The sequence below is a fragment of the Arvicanthis niloticus genome, chromosome 24 (assembly GCF_011762505.2).
Source record: "Arvicanthis niloticus isolate mArvNil1 chromosome 24, mArvNil1.pat.X, whole genome shotgun sequence".
Taxonomy (NCBI): domain Eukaryota; kingdom Metazoa; phylum Chordata; class Mammalia; order Rodentia; family Muridae; genus Arvicanthis; species Arvicanthis niloticus.
The window spans coordinates 35,496,976-35,519,273 of record NC_133432.1 but is presented as its reverse complement, the minus strand read 5'-3'; the positions used below and the strand labels follow the sequence as shown (position 1 = coordinate 35,519,273).

General features: G+C 47.3%; 1 protein-coding gene across 14 annotated transcripts in view; it reads right to left on the bottom strand.

The window, feature by feature from the left end:
• Trrap (transformation/transcription domain associated protein) overlaps positions 1 to 22,298 on the bottom strand; it is a 90,766-nt gene that overhangs the window by 30,051 nt on the left and 38,417 nt on the right. For 8 of the 14 annotated variants that reach the window (XM_076923641.1, XM_076923648.1, XM_076923650.1 and 5 more), the window contains exons 31-52: positions 22,213 to 22,281; positions 19,376 to 19,429; positions 19,228 to 19,248; positions 17,552 to 17,671; positions 16,002 to 16,121; positions 14,975 to 15,139; positions 14,713 to 14,894; positions 13,841 to 14,039; positions 13,278 to 13,406; positions 12,698 to 12,964; positions 11,479 to 11,685; positions 10,831 to 10,989; positions 10,608 to 10,736; positions 9,108 to 9,218; positions 7,688 to 7,834; positions 7,115 to 7,328; positions 6,304 to 6,429; positions 4,503 to 4,649; positions 3,659 to 3,861; positions 2,921 to 3,042; positions 2,157 to 2,370; positions 399 to 578 (exon numbers count right to left, since the gene is read on the bottom strand). In XM_076923641.1, the coding sequence (XP_076779756.1) occupies positions 399 to 578; positions 2,157 to 2,370; positions 2,921 to 3,042; positions 3,659 to 3,861; positions 4,503 to 4,649; positions 6,304 to 6,429; positions 7,115 to 7,328; positions 7,688 to 7,834; positions 9,108 to 9,218; positions 10,608 to 10,736; positions 10,831 to 10,989; positions 11,479 to 11,685; positions 12,698 to 12,964; positions 13,278 to 13,406; positions 13,841 to 14,039; positions 14,713 to 14,894; positions 14,975 to 15,139; positions 16,002 to 16,121; positions 17,552 to 17,671; positions 19,228 to 19,248; positions 19,376 to 19,429; positions 22,213 to 22,281 (3,285 nt within the window). The remainder of the gene's footprint in view (positions 1 to 398; positions 579 to 2,156; positions 2,371 to 2,920; positions 3,043 to 3,658; positions 3,862 to 4,502; positions 4,650 to 6,303; positions 6,430 to 7,114; positions 7,329 to 7,687; positions 7,835 to 9,107; positions 9,219 to 10,607; positions 10,737 to 10,830; positions 10,990 to 11,478; positions 11,686 to 12,697; positions 12,965 to 13,277; positions 13,407 to 13,840; positions 14,040 to 14,712; positions 14,895 to 14,974; positions 15,140 to 16,001; positions 16,122 to 17,551; positions 17,672 to 19,227; positions 19,249 to 19,375; positions 19,430 to 22,212; positions 22,282 to 22,298) is intronic. The other 6 variants (XM_076923647.1, XM_076923649.1, XM_076923652.1 and 3 more) reach the window with 2 other exon arrangements.

Here is a 22,298-nt window from a genome sequence, read left to right as displayed (position 1 = left end):
AAAGGCAATAGCCTAAGGAGAGCCAGCATATGCACTCCTGTGAGAGCTATGAAGGCTAAGGAGGGCAGCAGCTTCCTTCCAGATGCACTTTTGGCTCCACATTACCCATCTGGGCATGGCCATATACAAGACTACCAGAAGGCTATGGAGGGTTCAGCCCTGGGGTTCTGGATGGTGGTTATCACTTCTAGTCTAAGTACAGCATCACAGCAGAGGGAAAAACTTCAAAATAAACTCCTCTGCTAAGAATTGGCTCAGAACAATACCACCAAATGGGCATGCTAAATAAGATGCTTTTCAAATTTAATGGCAAGAAAGTCAAATCCAAGGGGCCACACTGCACTATTCTTGCCAACTCAATACTAATGGCAACTTTGTCTGGGCAGCCAGGGCCTCACCTCTTCTTTAGACTCACTGTTCTCCCTCTCCCGAGGCTCCTGCTTGACGTGAGTGACCATGGCAAAGGCAGCTCGATCGTGGCTGTCGGCCAGGTTGATGACATTGGTAATGGACGGAAGCATGGCTCCCTGGCAGCTGGTACCAATGGCTGTGCTCTTCTCACACACGGCCAGAAGGAGCTAGAGAGGATCATGGGAAAAATATCAGTTTAATGCCAACACCTGATACCGGGAGGGTGTGAACACTCAGGAACACCCAAATATCAGAACAGTAGCTCACAGACAGACAATCCAGGTCCACATCTCGGGTCACAGTGGTCCCCCTCCCTCTGCAGGTGAGCTGCAGGCCCAAGGTCCTGTGGTTTAGCAGCCTCCTTCTCTCGGCTACAGAGGTAGTGTCCAGCAGAGACCTCTGCTCACCTCCCTCTACTCTCCTTTCCTCTCATGACCTGCAGCACAGCCCCAGCCTCCTAGGTCATCTTTAGACCCACTCTTTCAAATCATCTTTTTCTACACAGCTAACCCCATGATTCTGCTCACTCCTTGAATCCCTCAAAGACTTCTCAAAGTCTCAAAGAAACAGTCCACACTTTTAGGGGGAGAAGACACATAACATCTGATGTTACATCAGTCATTGACTGCCTATGAAATCCCTTGTGTTCTCAGCACTCCCAAGATACTTTCATCTGTGCAATCACTACAGGACCCCTGCTTATGCTGCTCCCACATACTGAGGGGAAAAAAAAAAATCAATCCTTCCTAAAGGGAACCATGACAACCTCAGCTGTCACTGAGGTCCAGGATGCAGTTCCCTTCCTTGCATCAGAAAGAATGCCACAGTTGTGTCCAAAGTAAAACCTAGTTTCATTCATTCTAGGTAAGTGGATAGAATCTTCTGAGCACTAGAACCCTGACAAACCAGCACTGCCCATTATCTGAAGCCCACAAGTAACAGTGCCCATGAGTTGTGTCCATCCTGTCATCCCCCACTCTCACCCCTCCTCCACAGTCCTCTCATGAGAACACCAAACCCTCTGCAAGCTGGACTGGACTGATCACATGCACCTGCCCCATCCCAGCACCAAAATCCTCACATTAAGGAACCCAAAGCAACAGTGCTGGCGAGGCACCCACCCAGATCTTTCATAAACTATGAGATGACCATCAGTGTCAACTTTCTAGGTAGATAAAATTTAAAGATGCTTCTATGTGAAGATAAAGGAATCCTTGCCTACTAAGTAGTTTCTTACAGCTTTCTGAAAGGGGCTCTAATTAGCAAAGTAAGGGCTTATTTGTTTTCCCTGTAATGAGACACAGGTACATGATGGGTATTTCTATACCTCCTGGAGTGGTAGAAGGCAGTGATTTGATGAGAGCAGCCCCCATTGGCTCACTCACATGTGAGAATGCTGCGTCCATCCCGTCAGTGAAATGTCTGGGAAGGATTAAAACATGTGGCCTTGCTGGAGGAGCTATGTCACTGGGAATGGGCTTTCAGGTTGCCACCCCCCAGTGTACTCTAAGCCTTGCGGTTTGAGACATGTGAGCTCTCAGCCGTTCCTATTGCCATGCCTTAGCTGCACCGTTCTGCACTGAAACCCTCTGAAACCATAAACCCAATCAAATGCATTCTTTCATTGTCATGGTTTTATCACAGCAATAGAAAAGTGATCAATTCGCAGATTATCTGCTGCCTTCTGTGCCCCCTTAGAAAGACCCCGGCCTCTCATAGACATAAAGTGAGTTCACCTGCCATACCTCAATGCACTGCTTGATCCAGAAATGGCTCCCCATGGCTTCCCAATTCTGGGAACAGGTGACGTACAGCAGACGCTCATAGACACGCCGTTTCATAGAGTTGTCAAAAACCTCGAAAAACTTGGCCCTGATTAATGGCTGGGCACAACGCAGCCCAGAGAGAAAGGCAGGCTCAAGCTTTGCAGTCAGCTCACTGCCCGAAAGTGCCTCATCCCTGTAATGAGAGAAGGCAGGAGAAGAACCAGGTGACCACCCAGAATCAGTGTTCAAGATGATGTGCAGCAGTCCCCCTCTCCCATGAAGCCTGTTGGAACGCCGAGGGCGTGTGCTTCCACCATGAAGGTTTCAGCAGCGTTGCTGCAAGGGCTCAGAATGCTGTCAAGGGTGCTAGAGAGACGGTCAGTGGCTAAGATCAGTAGCTACACTTCCAGAGGACTTAGGTTTGAATCCCAGAACCCACATGGCAACTCACAACCCTCCATAACTCCAGTTCCAGTAGATCTGATGCTCTCTTCTGGCCTCCACAGATACTACACACACACACACACACACACACACACAGAGAGAGAGAGAGAGAGAGAGAGAGAGAGAGAGAGAGAGAGAGAGAGAGAGAGAGAAAACACCCATACACATATAATAAATCTTAAAGACAAAGAAATGCCATCAAGGTATATTACGTTAATACACAGTGAGTACTCAACGTAGAGAGGAGGCAGGTCACACTGCACTGCTGACCACAGGCAATGTGACCAGTGCTCAATTACCTGTACACATAGTTAACAAGGTCCAAAAACTGGGCATTTAGTTCAAGGTCTTCTGGAAAGCGTTTCTCTATGTAAGTCATCATTTTCACGAGCAAGATTGACTTCTCCCGGAGTGTAGGTGTCTACAAAATTGGTTTCCCCAGAGAAAGTACCAATTACTTCTACTTGAAAAAACATAAATCCAAAAGAATTTCACAGCTACCTGTCTACTCTCCATGTTCCTGTTACTTTATCACTAACATTATTATTTACTGCAATCAAGCCAGCTCATTTTTAAAGAGAAGGAAAAAACAACAACAACAAAAAAAAAACAAAACAAAACAAAACAAAAAAACAAAAAACAAAGATGATTGTGACTATTGTTGGGTGCTCAAAGGCAAGACATGCCAACAACCTTCACCTGGCTGACTCATGGAAACAAGTCAGAAGCTTCCAGCACCCTCCCACATGACAATCCCTTACTTGCAACAGTATTGCACAGCTTACAGCTATCAGCAATAAAGAATAAATGTACAAGATTCATGTAACATTATAACACAAGAGAAGCCACTGGGAGAAATCTAGCAGGTTAGTTCATCTGCCTGGCTCACCCCAGTGGCCAGTAAACATCTCATTACACAAAGCTTCATGGCCACGATACAACAATCTCTTGTTCCACATGTTTCAGAAGGAAGAGTAAGGGGGTATGCTTCATTGTGTTCCTGGGTCCCAGCTAGGTCAGTCTTCCTGCCAGCTCACCTGATTGGCTGCCATTGGGGAATTATTCTTAACCCATTCCTCCACAATCTTCACCACAGCTCGGAGGATCTTGGCATCTGGGGACTTCTCAATGAGGGAGGTCAGGATGGTCTGGATGAAGTTCTTACGCATCTCCATGCTCATCACCGCCAGACGAGTCTTCACGAGATCCAGGCTCAGCATCACCAGCTCGCTTGTTCCAGCTGTGCAGAGGAAGAACAAATACAGTGTCTGACTACAGATGTACTTTAAAGGCGCTTCTGTCAGCAGAAGATTCACAAATGCTTGCACTCCAAGGCTTTCTCCAGCAACTAGCATGCTGGGATTTGACCCAATCCCGTTTCTTTACGGCTGCACCTTGCAAAGTGCCCTCTAGCGGCCTCAGCCACAAGAAAGGGGGATGACAAGAGCTGATGGGACCTACACAGGCACCCAGCCTCTCCACAGCCTACCTGAAGCTACTTGGTTGGCACTTGGGTCCTGGGAAAACCCTCAGCAGCCATGGGAAACATAGTATCCTACTACCCCCAAATCCCCCTGTCAGTAGGAGCCTTGGCTCTGTTCTGACATAATTCTTCAGAAATGAAAACTCTGGTAACTCAGTGGTAAAGGTTCACATCATCTCTCCATTTTCAATTGCTTTTCATTCTTATACTCACATTTTTTAAACTGAATTTTTGGCCTGAGCCATGTTTTGACTTTAAACCTCTGTCACAAAAGCAAATCAACAGAACTTCATACTAACCCATGTTCACAGCAATGTCCAAACACATAGCCCATAGTGACAAGATGACCCACAAAGTCATCTTGTGGATAGAGAAGAACTCCAGCCCTGGGCAGTCACCTGCGGTTGCTTCTGTGCTCCCGGATGCTGCCTGTGGATTTAGATGCTCTCGGACCATCTTCTGTAGGGAGCGCATGAAGACAGAGATGAGCCTGTCGATGTAGCTTGGGTTGTTGCAGCAGGCCGACTTGAGGATCATAAGTGTTCCTGCAGTGCAGGAATAGCAGTTACTTTACAAGAAGTAACAACTGTGCTGGAGAGACAGTTCAGTGTGGTGCTTGCCTAGCTAGCCCAAGGACCCAAGGACCCAAGCTTGATCCCCAAAAGTCAGATGGATGACATAAAATGTCTAAGTGTCTGCCAAGAATTAATATTTCACTAGGAATGTCTTCAACATCATCTTGACCCCGATAGAAGACCATGAAGTCTACTCCTGGGTCACATGACAGGCCCATCAGCGGGCATGTACCATCTGTATGTGCCAGCATCTCAGGTGTGGACAATCCAGGCTGCCCTTTGTTAAAGCCTGTTTCTGCATAGCAACCATGGCACAGCCTGCCTGATTTTAACCCAGGTAATTGATCCATGATGAAACTGAGATGAGCCCTGCTGTGCTCTCCAACAGTGACAGGGCCAAGTCCACCAGACAAGGAGAACCCTGGCAAAGCCAGCTTCCTTGGCTAACTTCAATGTATGCTACCCTAGCCTGCTGTCACCTAAAGAGGAGGAACACAGGGCCCCTGGAGATCAGCTCCTCTGAGCACCTTGGAGAATGAACACAGAGATGTTCCTTTACTCTGTGATGGGAGCCAAAAACACCCAAGATGGCCCCCTTGAGGTCACAAAAGCCAATCAGCTGGCTCTAGAGCAGCCAGGTGTAAACAGGGTGACAGAGTAACTAAACCAAACACAGGAGGACCCTGAACTGCAGTGGGCAAACACCTAATCTTGAAAAGCAAGGGATTTTTGAGAAATTAGTAATTAAAATTATTCAGAATACAGGTTCAGACAGCAGTACTTTTATAACCACGGTGATTTACATATAGAAAACAATACACAGGCACTGGGAGTTCAACAGACTTCCTGTAGAAGACCTGGTTTGGTTCACAGAACCACTGCTGCACAACTGTCCCCTCCAACTCTAGGGACATACTAATGCCTCTGGCCTTGGCACATGCACACGTGCACACACACATAAAGAAGAAAGCATCTAGCCAGGTGGTGGTGGTGCACGCTTTTTATCCCAGCACTCAGGAGGCAGAGGCCAGCCTGGTCAGAGAAAGTTCCAGGACAGCCAAAGCTACATAGAGAAACCCTATCTTGGAACAAAACAAAGGAAAACAATAAAAGCTCACTTAAACAAACAAACCAAAACAATATACGCCAACCTAATAGTGTTTATCACAAGAGGCTTATAAGTAACTTTTATTTAGTTTAAAATAATTTCCCAAGTTTTACACAAGAATGTGTAAATATGGGAAAAAAAAATGTAGCATCAACCCAATTCTAAGCCTAAATGTGAACTAGTGTGACAAGGGGTGAGGAATAGCAGTTACTTTACAAAGAAGTAACATGGTGGACTTCAGGCTATCTGGGGCGGTTATCCAGCTGGCGGTTATCCAGCTGACTGAGGAGTGGACATGACCCAGAGACAGACAGCAACTCCCTTCAAACCAAGTCTGCACTAGGGCTGAGCAAAAGACTCAGAGAATTCTTTCTGGACAAGTGATACAGAATACCAAACTCCAAGAAAACAGCCCATCAGCATGAAGGCCCTGGCAGGCTTTCCCACGACAGCTGTCCAGTGAGCAGAGACCACAGCCCAAGTGAGCCACTTCTGGGAACCCACACAGGTGCTCACCAAAGAGCTGGGAGGGGTTTGCGCTGGCGGCCTTCTCGTAGTTAGTAAGGCCTTCATAGATGACCTTCCCCACGGCTGCATAGAGGCACTCCAGCTCCTCATACTTGGAGGCCACGCTTGAAGTGCCTGAAACACAGTGGGCCAGGGAGCTGGGTTAGCACGTGTGGGCAGCAGAGTGTGCAGCACAGCGCCTTTCCTTCCAACACAGTTGCACAACGTCTTTGGATTGGCACCATTAAGGGCACCTCTCATCTTGACAGCTCTAAGTACTCTTAATCAGAACATGAACAATTTCAAGTTGTTTGTTATGGCACTGTAACTTAACTTCCTCCAAATAAATACCTGAAAAGAAAAGTAATCCAGCAAATAAAGAATGAATTTCAGAACAGACACAAAACGATACAGTACTATTAAGTTTTCAAGTCAAATAATGTTTTAAAAGAGAGACAGAGAGGCTGGTTATGGTGGTGCATGTCTTCAATCCCAGCACTCAGAAGCCATAGGCAGGCAGATGTCTGAGAGTTCAGGACTAGCCTGAGTTACACATTGAAACCCTGTCTTAAAAACAAAACCAAGAAATAACTTTGGTGGGGGAAACAATGTGACTAATGACTACAGGCTGAGTACGCTCAAGGAGCAGTCCTGGGCCCCCTGTCTCCTGCAAAGGAGCGGTGGGGGGGGGGGGTCACTTACTTGGCTCTGTAGGATGGGGGGGTCACTTACTTGGCTCTGTAGGATGGGGGGTCACTTACTTGGCTCTGTAGGATGGGGGGTCACTTACATGGCTCTGTAGGATGGGGGGGTCACTTACTTGGCTCTGTAGGGAAGATACTCATCAGGCGGGAGAGCAGGCTGTGCACAGCTCGCAGCACCTTGGTGTTCCCACACGTCATACAGGCTGCGATGCCCCGCTGCAGGGGCTTGAAGCTACTGAGGATGGCCGGAGACTGCAGCACAGTTAGCAAGAAGTTCAGTACTTCCAATCCTGTGCAGATATTCCCATAGTTCACCTGGTTAGGCTGCTCCTGAAAAGAGAAAATGGGTCACTCTCAGGTAAAATTAGTAGAGATGCAAATCCAAAGAGTTTTGAAACCAGATGCCATCAAGTCTTTGGAATGCAGTACAGCTTCCGATCACTTGGCCACCACACACAGTAGACTTTTATAAGTCTACTCTTTAAAAGCTACTCTTTTAAAGCTAACCTAAAAGGTCACTAAGACTGATTAAATGATGCAAATTGAAAAATGTTTCTCTTGGTATGAATTTTTGTATTTTGAAGTAGACCAAGAGAGTCATTCTGCATTATAATATTTTTCCATTTTTGTCCAAATTTTAGTGATTTAAGTGATATTTAACACTGGATACTAAGGTCTTAATGACCTACCACAGTCATCAGCAGCTTGTCAAACCACTGCAGTTTGAGCTCGGACTTGCACCACATATCTGGCCGTAGAGCAGTCTTGAGGAGATTCACACAGCGGCGAGAGAGCACTTCCCCAGGTGACCCTGCCGTGTTGGTGTTGTCGTTCACCTGCAAGAACACCAGTCAGGTGGTCACTGAACACCACTCACAGGTATAGAAGAACAGGGATGTGGTTTCCCAAACATCCCTGCACATTGTACATCACAGCGCTCTGCCTCCCTTGCATCCTCCTCCATGCATCCTCCCCTATGCCTGGCCTTCGTTCTCTCTCTGGGTCTCTGCACCTAATACACTCCCCTGAGCAGGTGACTGTGGTAGCTGAGAACAGGGCCTGCTTCCCAGAGCATAATACCTGCACAAAGGCCCCCCACACAAGATCCCTATGCACTGCAAGAAAACAAGGGGTCTTCTGATTCGGCAGCTCAGAGGATTTTTTGAAAGTCTTAGCAATCTTTAGTATTTCACAAAACACAGTATTTTGTTTGACAGCTTTAATTAAAAAGAAAGATGAATTTTTCTGAGATTTATTTTTATTTAATGTGTCTGGACATGTATGTCAAACTATGTGCCTGGTGCCTGCAAAGGCTGAAAGAGGGAGTTGAATTCTCTCGATCTAGAGCTACAGATGGTGTGAGCCATAATTTAGGAGCTGGGACTCGAACCCAGGTCTCATGGTGTAGACAGTGTTCTTAACAGAGCTATCTCTACAGCACCTCCTCCAAAATTTTTTTTCAAGAAAAATTTCATTTATATTGGGTTTTGGAAAACAAAGATGACAGGTTTCTGAGACAGATTCCCAGCCACTCTGTGAGAACATAACTATTACTATGATTAGTGGACTCAAGCTACAAGCACTGTTGCAGTAAATGTGAGGTGCACAAATCCCTGCGGGCTGGTCAACTCAATGCCATGAGCACTACTATAGCATCCCAACTTGACACGAGCTGCCAAGACGCTTTCCCTGCCCTGCAACGTGCATATTATGAAGACATGCTGGACCACTGGTGAGGGGACTTGCTGCCAAGCCTGACAACTTGAGCCCTCATGTGATGGTGAGAGATTCCTACAAGTTGTCCTGTGACTTCTATGTGACATATTAAATAGATGCCATTATTTCATTAACACCGAGAGGATAAACTAGGGGGGCAGACACACCTATCAATAAAAGACACAGGCAGCCAAGTGTGGTGGCACACACCTTAGTTCCAGCACTCAGAAGGCTCAAGTAGGACTGGAAACTAGAGGCCAGCCTGAGCCACACAGTAAGTTCCAGAAACATAAGCCAGGCACAGTATCAGAACCATCTGGCATAAGGAGTAGACCTGCTCTCAGGCCCAGTCAGACACCATGCTGCAGGCAGTTCTGTTATGCATTCTCATACCTGGCAAGCCACTCGAATGAGGAAGTTCACCACGGTGTCCGTGTGCTGCTTGTCAATGGGCTTCGCAAGAAGAGAGTCAGCTCCTGGCAGGGACTGGCTCCTCCCGAACACCTAGGAGAGGACCATCCTTTAAAGTGGGAAGGGAAGCCATAACAAGCATCTTTGATGGGGACTCATCCTGACCTGACAGCTGACAAGTGCTGGCACCTTCCAGGTTATAGCACGAAGGACTCCAGGGGTAGGGGATGCCTGCCTTGTGAAACATACAGAGCTGGCAGGGGCACACGACTTAATGCACAAACTAGCAGTGAGGAATGGTGGCTTCATGCGACAAAGAGGGAACATGGTAGGGAAAGATGGGAGTGTCTGAGAAGAAGCTAGTGCAAAGGCAACAGGAGGCTGCGTGTAGAGGAGACTTGGAGCTCCTGCACTGCACGGAAGGGCTGGGTGGGGTCAGTGAAAGAACATGTGAGCCGCCAGCTCGGCTCTGGCCAGGACAGCAAGGCAGTCTGACTTCACTGCTCACTTCAAATGATCGAAACACTCATGAGGTAGTTTGAGGCAGTTATAAAGGCAGTAGAGGTCCGACACAGCCTACACCTCGCTTCCTCTAGTCCAAGTAGAAAAGAAAGGCTTTCGGTACTCTGCTCTATAAGAGATGTTATCAAGTGACAGAAACAGAAGCAGCCGTCAGAAGGGGGAGGGAGCTGCAGAAATTAATCTGTTGGATGGATACTGGGGGAGAAAGGAATGGAAAAGGCAGAGATGGGTCTAGGTTTCCACTTGGAGTCCTGGGCACCTGTGGGGACATCTAAACAGGCAGGCCAGCAAGAGTTGGACAAGAATCTCAAAGTGGTGTCAGCCCAGCCAGTGCCCACAAGCCCCGATGCAAGCCAAGAACAGAGCTCAAGGCTGACAGGGCTGCCATCCTAACCACAAGTGAAGACCAGTGCTCACTACCCTCTAAGGAGGCTGTTCTGAGAAGACAGGAGAATTGTTTTTTCAAAAACCAAGAAAGTAAACACGGTTCTCAACCTCTGCATTCATTCTTTCTTTCTTTCTTTCTTTCTTTCTTTCTTTCTTTTGCTATGAATGGGGCCCAGGGCCTTACACATGCTGGGCAAGCACTCTGTCAGCCACGCCTCCAGCCCCTTCACTGCAGGATTCTAGGAAGATGCTCTACAGCTGAGCTGGTCCTAGCTTCTCACTGCTAGATTCTAAGCAGGCACCCTATCACTGGGCCATATTCTCAGCCCCTTGCTGGCAGAGTCTAGGCTGCTGTGCTACACCCCAGCTTTCTCTTTCGGCTTTTTCTGTCTAACTAACCCCGATAACACTAAGCCAGCGAAAAGGAATGGCAGGAAACATAAGACCTCCAGTGAGGGCGGGCCCTAGAAGCCTTCCGAGTTCCCACTGCCTCTGGAGCAGCTGGCTCAAGAATGTTCAAAATGCAGAGCCCCAGGAAAGAGCGGGAACACACAAGGAAACACAAGTCCTTACTGCACTGATGGCTCCGGTGGCCGCCCTGAAGCGTTTCACCTCCTGTGCAGAGTCTACAGACAGGCCTCTCTTAATGGACACTGAATTGACGCCCTCTCCACCAGAATTTGGGTCCATGTCAGAATCAGGCTTGAAAAACACAGACAGCAGATTTTATTGAGTTATTCCCAGGAGAAATGTAAAAAGCACAATGGGAGATGACAGCAAAGGCTGACAGTCCTACTTGCTGGTCTTTGATCCTCTGCAGTTCCCACTTGATGACAACCTCAGAGAGGTCCACAGCCAGCCTCCTCTGCTCAATGGTGACACTGGGTGTGAAGCCCAGCCTCTGCATGGCACTGACCATGTGCTGTACCAAGTGGTGCCGCACTGGGTAGTACACCTGCAGACACAGGATGAACACCACATCAGCTTTTTACTAGAAGGTGAGTGGTCACCCCTCTTACGGAAGAGTAGGGCTCAAAGCTAGCACCGAGGCTGCCCCACACACATCTGCTGTCGCTTTACACACCAGCATCAAGGCTGCCACACACACATCTGCTGCTGCTTTACACACCAGCACCGAGGCTGCCCCACACACATCTGCTGTCGCTTTACACACCAGCATCGAGGCTGCCCCACACACATCTGCTGTCACTTTACACACCAGCACCAAGGCTGCCCTACACACATCTGCTGTCGCTTTACACACCAGCATCGAGGCTGCCCCACACACATCTGCTGTCACTTTACACACCAGCACCGAGGCTGCCCCACACACATCTGCTGTCACTTTACACACCAGCACCGAGGCTGCCCCACACACATCTGCTGTCGCTTTACACACCAGCACCAAGGCTGCCCCATACACATCTGCTGTCGCTTTACAGACCTTGAAGTGCTGCACTATGAGGTGAAGAATGTGCACCAGCTGTGGGACCGTGTGCCCCTCCTCCACAATGATCTTCCTAGTCCAGTGTGTCAACATCTGGTGTCCGTCCTCCATGCGGGCCGGCACCGCTGGGGTCAAAATGGCCATGGCTTGTCTCACAATTGCTCGAGCTTCCATCGCGTGAGCCTTGAGAAGACTGTGGAAAACCTAGAAAAAGAAATGCCAGTTTCAGAGGAATCTGATGCCCTCTTCTGTTCCCTGTGTACATTGTATATAGAGCATATATGTGTATGCATATACATGCGTACACACACACACATTATACATACATATATCATGCAGACCAAACCATATATATAAATTTTTAAAGCTGTTTCAGAGGGAGATCAGAATTAGAAGTTTGAAAGCAGACTGAGCGATCGAGCAATCAAGGCACCATGCAAGCCTGCTAACCTGGGTCTAACCCCTAGAACCCACATAAAGATAAGGAATCAACCCTCTCTGGCACCTGTGCGGTAGCATCTCCCTCCCCCTCCCAACACACGCAGAAAACAACAGAGTAAAATGATCAATTCACAAGAACTAGAAAGTGGAATGCACGAGAGGGGAATGAGAACAAGGCTGTGATGGAACTGGGACTGAGCAACAACTTGGGTGGAGTAATCCCCACAGTGGAGTGTTCACACTACCGAACTTGTCTTTAATACCCTCCTGGGTTTTCAGTGTTAAAACCACAGGCTAACAGGGACTTTACTTTCGGTGTGATAAATGCACTAACACGGATGCTGCCTCCCTCGGCTGTAAACACACTACGATGCTCAGCAGACCACCCTACCACCTTGCAAACCCACAGCACTTTCTTCTCTCAAACCAAAATTCTGTCCCTGCTCAATACTGGCCTCCACTTCAGGGAGTGAAGCAGGGGGATCATTGCAAGTTCAGAGACAGCTTGGGCTAGAGTCAGAACCTAGCTCATGAGCTCCCTGACCGTCCTCCCGAGCCCCCGTCATCCTCAATCATTTCTCTACAATTCTGACACTTATCAGGAGGGCCCAATAGTGATTATTCCTTACAATCTGTGAGGCAGGAGTGAGCCCTAGCTCGCACTGTTTCTAGTGGCTCTGAGGAAAGGCAGGAAGGAAGGGATGAGGCTGTTCAGAGAGCAGGGAGCACCCTTGGAGGGCCAGAGGAGAATGCAGGAGGGAGCCCTAGGAGGCACCTGTAGAACGATCTTCTTATGGATGGCAAATTTGGCAATGATGTGCGCCAGCAGCAGGTGTCCACTGTATTTGCAAGCAGGATCCACACAGGCCTTGGACAGCAGACAGGGCCATGCGAAGGTCATCAGACGGCGCAGCTTGCTATTGCGGTTCTTATTGTTGTCATGGATGTGGTGGGGGGCATGCTCCACCAGCAGTGTGGCGTACTGCAAGAGGTAGATCCGCAGGGAGTCCAGCATGTCGGCTTGTTTCTCAGGGTCCAGGACCTGACAGGAAGGAGGAGCTCACTTTGGATTTTTATTATGATCATATAAGTCTGATCCTTAAAAATAACTTTTAGAAATATTCTTTTGGAGACTGAGGAGATGACTCAGTGGATAAAGACACTTGCTGTCAATGCTCACACTCAGGGTTCAATTGCCATAAACTGCATGATAGAAGCAGAGAGCTCCTTCAAGTTGTCCTCTGACAGACACATGAGGTGGGGGAACCCCAAGGGAAATCTTATTCTCACCACAGGCATACACATTCCCTCATCTAAAAGGGCTCGGCACACAGAAGTGCTCCTGGGGACACCACCTTGGTTATAAACACGCTGGTGATGCTCTCCGGATTGTCTCCTTCTGGATTGGGGGGTCCTAAGAGCTGCTCTCCTTCCCCCTTCTCAAAGCTGTACAAGAAAGCAGGATTCAGGATGTGCTGCAGGACCTGAGGAGAGATCATACATGAAGCAGAACAGAGCTGTGCAAAGATGCAAAGATAGATAGATAGATAGATAGATAGATAGATAGATAGACAGACAGACAGACAGACAGACAGACAGACAGACAGACAGATTGATTGATTGTTGGGGGGGTGTGGCATTTGGGAGTAAGGCAGAAAACAAGGCCTGCACCACCCAGGTAAGACTTGACCAAGAAGGCAACTGCTCATCTTGACTTCCAGCCAAATGACAACTGCCAGAGGCAGCTAGAAACTTCAGGAAGAGAGTGCCAACCTCAGCCTGGCTTTCTCTCCTTCATTCTGACAGATGGGTCTACTACATAAGCATCTGGAGATGGGGCTCATTAGGAATAGCGCCCAGGTTCCCTAGGAAATGGACCCAGTGTCTGCTGTTACCTCCTGGTACCAATGGGACTCACCTTTGCTTTCAGTTCATCTCCAAAGTTGGGGTCATTAAACTCTACAAAGCGGAAGAAGAGTGCTCGCTTCTGAGCGATGCTATAATTCTTGGGGATTTCTTCTTCCATATACTCCTTCAAGAAGGTCATGTTGCATAGGAAGCGACCCGTGAAGGCTCTGAGGAGCTGGAACAACAGCTCTATGTCGCCATAGTTCCTTCTGAAGAGCCAGGACAAGGAAGAGTTAGTGTAAGGCCAGCTCTGTAACTACACAGAATCCAGATGTGGGCCTTTCCCCATTCTCATCGTGTGTCATGCATGTACATAGCATGATTCTGCATGTGTGTGTGTGAGGCCCAAGATTGGAATCCCTCAGACTGTTCTTCCACTCTATCAATAGAGATAGATTTTTTTTTTTTTTTTTTTTTTTTGGTTTTTCGAGACAGGGTTTCTCTGTATAGCCTTTGGCTGTCCTGGAACTCACTCGGTAGACCAGGCTGGCCTCGAACTCAGAAATCCGCCTGCCTCTGCCTCCCAAGTGCTGGGATTAAAGGCGTGCGCCACCACCGCCCGGCGGAGATAGATTTTCTCAGTCAAACCCAGAACTCACTGAGGAGGCACAGTCTTGCCCTGGGAAACTCCATCTTTGCCTTTAAAGGCTGGAAATACAGACAGGCTGGCACACTCACCTGCCATTTCTGTGGGTTTATGGGGATCCTAACTCAGGTCCTCATGGGTGCAAAGCACTGAGTCACTTCCTCAGACCCGACTCACATTTTAAAAATGCCAGTTACCATCCACCCTCTGTACAAATATCCAAAGACCCGGAGATGGGGCACCTCAGGGGCAAACCCACAATCTAGGTTTTGGACAGAGGAAGTGAATGCACCCACTTGCAATAGTTCAGCAGACAGAAGGCCAGAAGCTTGGGCTCCTTCCAGTTGGTGGCGGCCATGTTCTCTTTGCGGTGTCTTTCTTGAAAGGTCTCGCTTACCCATACTCGCCTCAACTGGCTCACCAGAGAGTGCTGATTGGCCAGCCAGGCATCATCATTTTTAACTATGATGCTTATGATCTGTAAGAAAAGAGGCAAGCATCAGGGACCTGCAGCTCAGCCTGACCAAAAGAGCTTTGAGCTCAATGAAGATGTGCTACCTTGATGGCCTGGAACTGGAGGTCCAGGCGCATGTTACTGGTACTGGGTGAGCCGGGGCGGACTGCTGTCTGTGCACCACCAGGCAGCAGCAGAGTGATAAACCTGTTGGGGTTTGCTGCCAACACATCCCTCAGAGGTCTGGCATCTTTGTGTTTTAAGAAACTCTGAAAGCAAAAGAATAAAGAAAGCTGCTTGGATCAGATCAAACTCACCAAGGTGGGATGATACACTGCCTAAAGTTCCTGTCCATTTCTTCACAAAGGCAAAACAAAACAAACAAACAAACAAAAACAACAACAAAAGTAAAAATGTAACAGCAAGCAACTCTCTGTTGGGGATGGTAGACTCAAGTAGAATGCCAGAATTCAGGAGGCAGAGAGCAGCCTGTCCCAGGCCAGCCAGGATTATAGAGAGCTCCCCCTCAAAAAAGTTAAAAAATAAAGATGCTGGATTGGAGAGGTGGCTCAGCAGCTAAAAGCACTGAGCTCTTCCAGAGGCCCACAGTTCGAATTCCAGAACCCACAAGGGTAGCTCACTCTCAACTGTAACTGTATTCTCAAAGATCCAAGGCCCTCCACTAGTGTGCAGAAAAAATGCAGACATATTTATGATACATACATAAAATACAAAAAGTCAGCTCAGTGGGTGAATAAAGATGCTGCCAGCGAACCTGATTCCTAGGACCCATGTAGTAGATGGAAACACCCAACTCCTGAAAGCTCCCTTCTGATCTCTGTATGTGTGCTGTGGCATGTGTATACCACACACATAAACAAGCATAGTACAAGAAAATGGTTTTTGCTTGTGAATAACCCTAACTGTATTCATCTGTTAAAACCATCAACATCCTCCTGACTAACTCCTGAGCTGCAGCTTTGTAGACACGCTCAAACAGCACCATTCCTGACAGGCAGACCTCTGAGAAGCAGGAGGCAGAGTACTTAGTGGGGACTCGTGGTTTGTTACAGGCCAAGCACACTGGCAGACAGCACTTGGCAGGCACTACCCACAGCTGCACAGTCCTACCATGAACATTCGGCTCCACTGGGGGTCGTTCAGCGTTGCTTCCATCATGAACAGCTCCACTGTCTGCGAGGGATGCCTCGTCAGGAACTTGATAAGTGGCTCTCTGAATGGACTGCCCGCCTGCAAAACACAGAGCAGAGATGCAACCCACACCATCCCTACCCAAGGCCTTCCAACTGTCACCGTGTAAGGATGGAACTCCTCCGACTATGCCATAAGCAAGTCTGAATACCAATATTCTCACACCGCTAGATTCTCTCACTGAAAGCATCTTAAGAAAACAGAACCAGGCACAGCAGAACATTCCCGCAGTCCTAGCACTTGGGGGATGTGCAGAGGATGGCTACACATTTTAGACCAGCCTGAGATACCTAGCAAGGACTCCAAGTTGTTCTCTGACCTCCACATGTGCACTGTAGCATATGCGTGCCCATGTGACACACACTCAGGCATGAAAAAAAGAATATGCTTTGCTTCACTTTTTAAAAAAAGACCCCCGTGTTGACCACAATGCCAGTTGGATGGCACTCTCAGCCTTAGTCAGAGAAGCTTCTTTATAATTAGGAAGAGGGGATGCGGACAGAGCTGCTCAAGGGGCTGAGAATAAGAGAGATGAGTACTCAGTCCTAAACAGGACATTTTCTCCACCCCCCACCCCCAAGGCTTAGAGAAGACTGTAAAAGAAGGAACAGGAAAAAAAAAAAAAAAAAAAAAAAAAAAAAGAAGGCCATAAAAGCCGAAACAGAGAGATGGATGTGGCAGAACCAACGCAGTGATCTCACAGTGGCTGGCTGAGGCTGCCTGGACAGAACAGTCAGTCCTGTATGGAGCATGGCTCACGGGACCCCACCCCTCTCCACAGGACTATTAGCCACTGATGGGTCCTGGGAGAGATGGTTGCCATTTTCTTCATGTCTGAAAAGACCAGTGAGCCTACCAGGCACCCTTGGGTCATTATACATCTGTGGTCATCACAGAATAACACAGAAAGAAAGAAGGGACACACAGAAAAGAACTGCAGGTATGGGGGGGATCGACCGGAATGCAGTGGGAGGGAGATGAGAAAGGGTACTAGGGGAAATTAATCATAATGCACTATACATACATGTATGATATTGTCATATTACAAATTTAATTCATTTTTTAAGAAACAAAGATAATTAAACTAAAGAAAAAACTAAATACATAACACCAAAACTAACTGGATAAAATATAGTTTTCAGCAACATAGCCATTGGTGTATTTGTCCATGCTCTAGTGGATATATTCTCAAGTTCACACAGGAAGTTATTAACAAGTTTAGGAAGGTGGCCCTGGACAAACTCGGCAGGTCACAAAACACAACCAAAAAACCATGAAAACTGAAGGGGATAGGAAGGGGTACATATGATCAGAATATACTATGTAAGTGTATAAAATTGTCAAGTGAACACATTTTAAAATAACAAAATAAAATTATTTCAAGCAATAGATGGAAGACAAATCAAAATTTACCCTCAGTTTGGCTGTACCTTAAGGCAAATCAGAATCAGCCCTTGGTCTGGCCCTACCTCAATCAGCATGGCACGCTCTGTCTTCATTACAACCTCCAACAACGGTTTGACCAGCGTCTGAGGAGCAGCTGGGATCAGATGGAAAAGGTTTATAATTGCCGAGCAAATCTTCATTTCCTAATAAAGAAAACCAGAAGCCATAAATAGGTCAGTTAGTTTTGTGAATGGGGAAGAGCAGTCACTACAGACCCTGCTACCGTCTAGCTACATTCACAAGGCTGGCCACCGAAGCAAAGAGTTGACATGGAAAAGCCACAACTTACCAGACTTACATCACAGTCCTGTTTGTCCTGAGAGAACTCACTACCCTAGCCCTTCAGTTCCTGTCTCTGGGAGACAGGGCTCAGTGTGCCTGGTGTGTTTTCTATGCCTTTGTTTTCAGGACACTGACCCTGTGTCATGCCAGTCACCTATGGTAGCTCTCTTCATGGAGACCATCGGTCACATCTGAGGTGATAGCGCTCTCACACTACATCGTGAACTTCTTAAACACCAAGTTCTGAGAGCACTGAATCTTTTGTCCTCAAAACCCAGTCAAGGAAGTTCCTCAGATCAAATACCAGTATGAGTAATGACTGGGAATGGTGGTGAATTCATCAGCCAGGCTGTAGACAAAGCTGACAAATGGCTGTGTTGGTCCTACTGAGTGTGGGGACTCCTGAGCTCTGCATTGTACCATGAAAAGCCACTCGGTGCTCAGCTGCTCCGAGGGTAGTCTCTACACACCATTCTCTGGTCAGTCTTTCTTCTACTGTTAAAGAACCTCTCTCTCTGGCTGCCAGAAAGGAAGAGCCCAGAGGTGCCACCCTTCACGAAGTGTGAACTGTGCCTGTGGCTCCTGGGGATAAAACGGGGATGACAGACACTGGCCAGCAGGAGCATCTCCCAGGATGAGATGGTGTGCATACTGCTCAGTATCACCTCACCCCACTTCACATTTATGTTTTTAAAGAGAGCATATTCTCTCTAAAGTTACATCTTTAAAAATGTGAAAAAATTTGAAAAAAAAAATATTTTTTTTCAAAGCTGAAATACTGGAAAGTTCTTCTTTGCTTTCTCTAAGAGTGCCAGAAGATGTTATCATCCCCATTTTACAGAGTAAGACCTCTACTAGGCTGTCCAAAGACAGTGCTATAACTGTATCAGTGTGTGAGGGTATTCATGAGAGCAAGTGTGTGTGTTTGTTTGTGTCTTTGTGTCTGTCTGTCTGTCTGTCTGTCTGTATCTATGTGTGTGTATCTGGCAGACAGGTTCTATCTAGTTTGAGGAAACTGTCAAGTCAGTGTGACAGACAATCACTCCCAACTTGTAGCAGGCATGGCTTCCTGTGCAGACTTTCTTCTCAGGAGGCTTCTGGAGGCTGGCACTAGTCATGAATGCTAGGACGGGAGTCAGGTCAGTCTTAGCTAGCACTGAGACTTAGTTCTGACACACAGAAAACACAAGAACTTAGGATCTGGCTTAAACGCCCTAAGAGAGAGAACATGCTTGGCATCCGGACAGTTCACAGCAATGGCACTATGACAGCTCCGCCACAGACAAGACAGTACAAGTCACCGCACTCAAGGGCACAAGGCACTCCGTCCACTACAGGATCACAACACAGCTAACGAGGTCACAGCAAAACCAGATGCGACAACAACCCCCGCCTGCAGCTGCATTGTGGTTCTCACCTCTACCCCTTCCATGGCAGGCTGAACCAAAACAAAAGTCACAGCATGAAAAACGGGCAACCAAACGGTAAGGAAAAAAGAAAAAGGAAAAATCAAAAGTGTTCTTCACATTTCAAGTCATAGCTGACTTAGATAAGGTTGCTCTCACCTCAAACTGACAGAATGGAGACAGGGAGCACCTCCCGCACTCTGAAAGGCTCTCCTGAGGATGGGGAGGAAAATCATCTTTTTCTATTGATGTCATTGACAGAAACTTCCCACATACTCAAACACAGGCAGGGTTATTGGGGTTAACAAGACAGTACAGGCACGATAATCAGAAAGCAAACAGTAGTTAGACACTCTGCAGCAGAAAGCACGCCTTCCACCCTTGCATGTCAACAGCCCTTGTACGGGGTCTAGTAGACTGAGTTTCTTTCCTGAGTCAAATGTTAAAAATCACAGTTCAGAATTCTTGTGCACAGAGATAAATGGTAGACTTTGTTGTATGCGAACACACTTTAAAAAGACAACTTCTCAGAGGGAGTAATTCAAGTACTGAAACAGTTTTTAAAGTAAGGACAAAATTCTTTCTGAGCTGGTCAGGAGAGAACTAGATGGTGCAGCCTTATCCACTAGGCATGTGAGCCCCTAACCCATAAAGAACACTTGGCCATTAGTTCAACAACTCCCACCCTAGTTAGCATTTAACTGTCAACCTGAGACAGCCTAGTGTCTCAGCTGGGAACTACCCTATCCTGTCTGTCTATCCTGTGGACATATCTCTTGGGAGGGGCTTTGAAAGGAGGACCTAGCCCACTGTGGGCAGTACTATTCCTAGGCTATATAAGACAGCTAGCTGAGCATGAGTGTGGGAGTGAGGCAGCAAGCAATGCTCTTCCATGGTTTCAGCTTCAAGTCCCTGCCCTGACTTCCCTCAGCCTATAAACTAAAATAAGCCCTTTCTTCCGTAACCTGCTTCTGGTCAGAGTATTTTATCACAGCAACACTAGAGAATACTCGAATGCCCCAGAGGTGGGTTACGCTGTGGAGTCAAGCACTCTGTGAAGTCAGCACCATGCAGGTGTGTGTAGGCGTACATGATTCTGTATAAGCTCAGTACCAAAAAGAGAAGGTCACCCAGGCAAGGACCCTTCCCAAAGCGCAATTCCCAGAGGAATCAAATTACAAAGGAGCTTTCAATCAACCACTTACTGTGTATTCAAATTGGGGTCTTACTGAAGAGTTTAAGAGCTGAGCAGTGGCCTGGCCCTGGGTAAAAATGATAAAAGCCATGGCCCCCTGCTCTGCTATGAAATCCAATGTCCATGGCCTGAGCTTCAGACTCGGCCTGCTCTGCTGTTCATGTGGGGTGCTCACTGCACAAGAATGTCCCATGCTCAAAGACATGTCTGTACCCCTGCCTTTTCAACCCACACCTCCAATTCACATTCTACAAAAGCTCACACTGCTGTATGAATATAATAGAAGCCATTCACTTACACGTTTGGACTTCTGGCTCTGTTCTTAGTACATTCATTTACTGGATGCAGACACATGCCAGGAACAGCAGGGAGATCAAAAAGTCCTCTCCTTCCACCATGTAGGTCCCAGGGACTGAATTCAGGTTGTCAGGCTTAGTGACAAGAGCCTTCAAACAGCTAAACCATCTCATGGGCCCTCTGATTTTTTGAGAGTTCATTTAGATATTTATTCTAGAACTGACCGTGTGTTTTTAAAGGTCTAGTTATGGTTTTAATGTCTGTGTGGGCATCTAAGAGATGAGATGGGAGCCTAAGCAGAAGGCTGGCTGGCTACCCCGCCCCGCCCCGCCCCGCCCCGCCCCCGGGGCTCAGGCTTCATCAGTGCTCTCTGAGCTGCTCGCCTCATGACCTTATGTGATTTTTAATATAAAAGTAAGAAACCTTCCAATGGGCCTTATAGTGAAGAGGTTTAAACCCTGGCTGACATCTGCTTAGCGGGCCCTTTAGAAGCAGCAGAAACAAGACACAGAAACAAAGCACCTTGAATACAGGATGTCTAAAACAAATGATGTAGTAAACAAACAAACAAAAAAATCCAAGTTAGAACAAGGTAAAACATCCAACAAGGTGGTGAGGGGACAAGAGCCAGGCCGGGCCGGGCCGGGCCAGGCTCCTGAGTGGAGATGCCACTATGAAACATCCCACCAGGTTATCGAACTTACAGAAAATACTGTAGCACGTACAATTTTAGAGTCAAACAGCAAAAAGCCTGCATTTTTTTTTAAAGAGACAAGAGGCTCTGAGGACAGACATCAGATACTTAAGGAGACTTAGTTATATTAGTTTCACCTAAAAACTGTAAATTTGCTTTGTCTGCTAGTCATTTGATCTTTTTTAAGATTTTTTTTACTTTATGTATGTGAGTACACTGTCGTCCTCAAACACACCAGAAGAGGGCATCGGATCCCATTATACATGGTTGTATGAGCCACCATGTAGTTGCTGGGAATTGAACTCTTGACCTCTGGAAGAGCAGTCAGTGCTCTTAACCACTGAGCCATCTCTCCAGCCCTAGTCATTTAATTTTTAATGAACAACTGGAGTATGAGTAGACTTCCTAGGAAATACCCATGCTAGTATTTATGGGATGCTTTAATAAGTCCCCAGAACTTTCTTGGTTTTCCTGGACAATCATAATTAGACACAAGGAAGCAATTATCAACCAGAGTGAAAAAAAGCAATGGAAAGGAAAGCTGTGGGACAGAGGCGCCGCCATGTAAGGAACAGTACAGAAGACACACTGCTTTAAAAGACTAGGACAACAGAAACACAGTGCATCAACAGAAACATCAATTACAGTGAGCAGAAGGAGCCTGTAAAGAACCATAAAGAGGACTGCTCAGCCTTTGGGAGCAATAAAGCACCCTGCATGTGAACCTCTGTTTCTGGCGTGCATCACAGATAATCGCCAACACTGGCTGTGCAGCGTGGGCACCCTCCCAGAAACAAGCCAGTCACTCACGTTTCCGTCACTCCTCTGGCCCCCTTTGTGGGTGATGACCACCACTTCCATCCACTTGCGCAGATGTTGCTGTTGAAAAGAGGGGA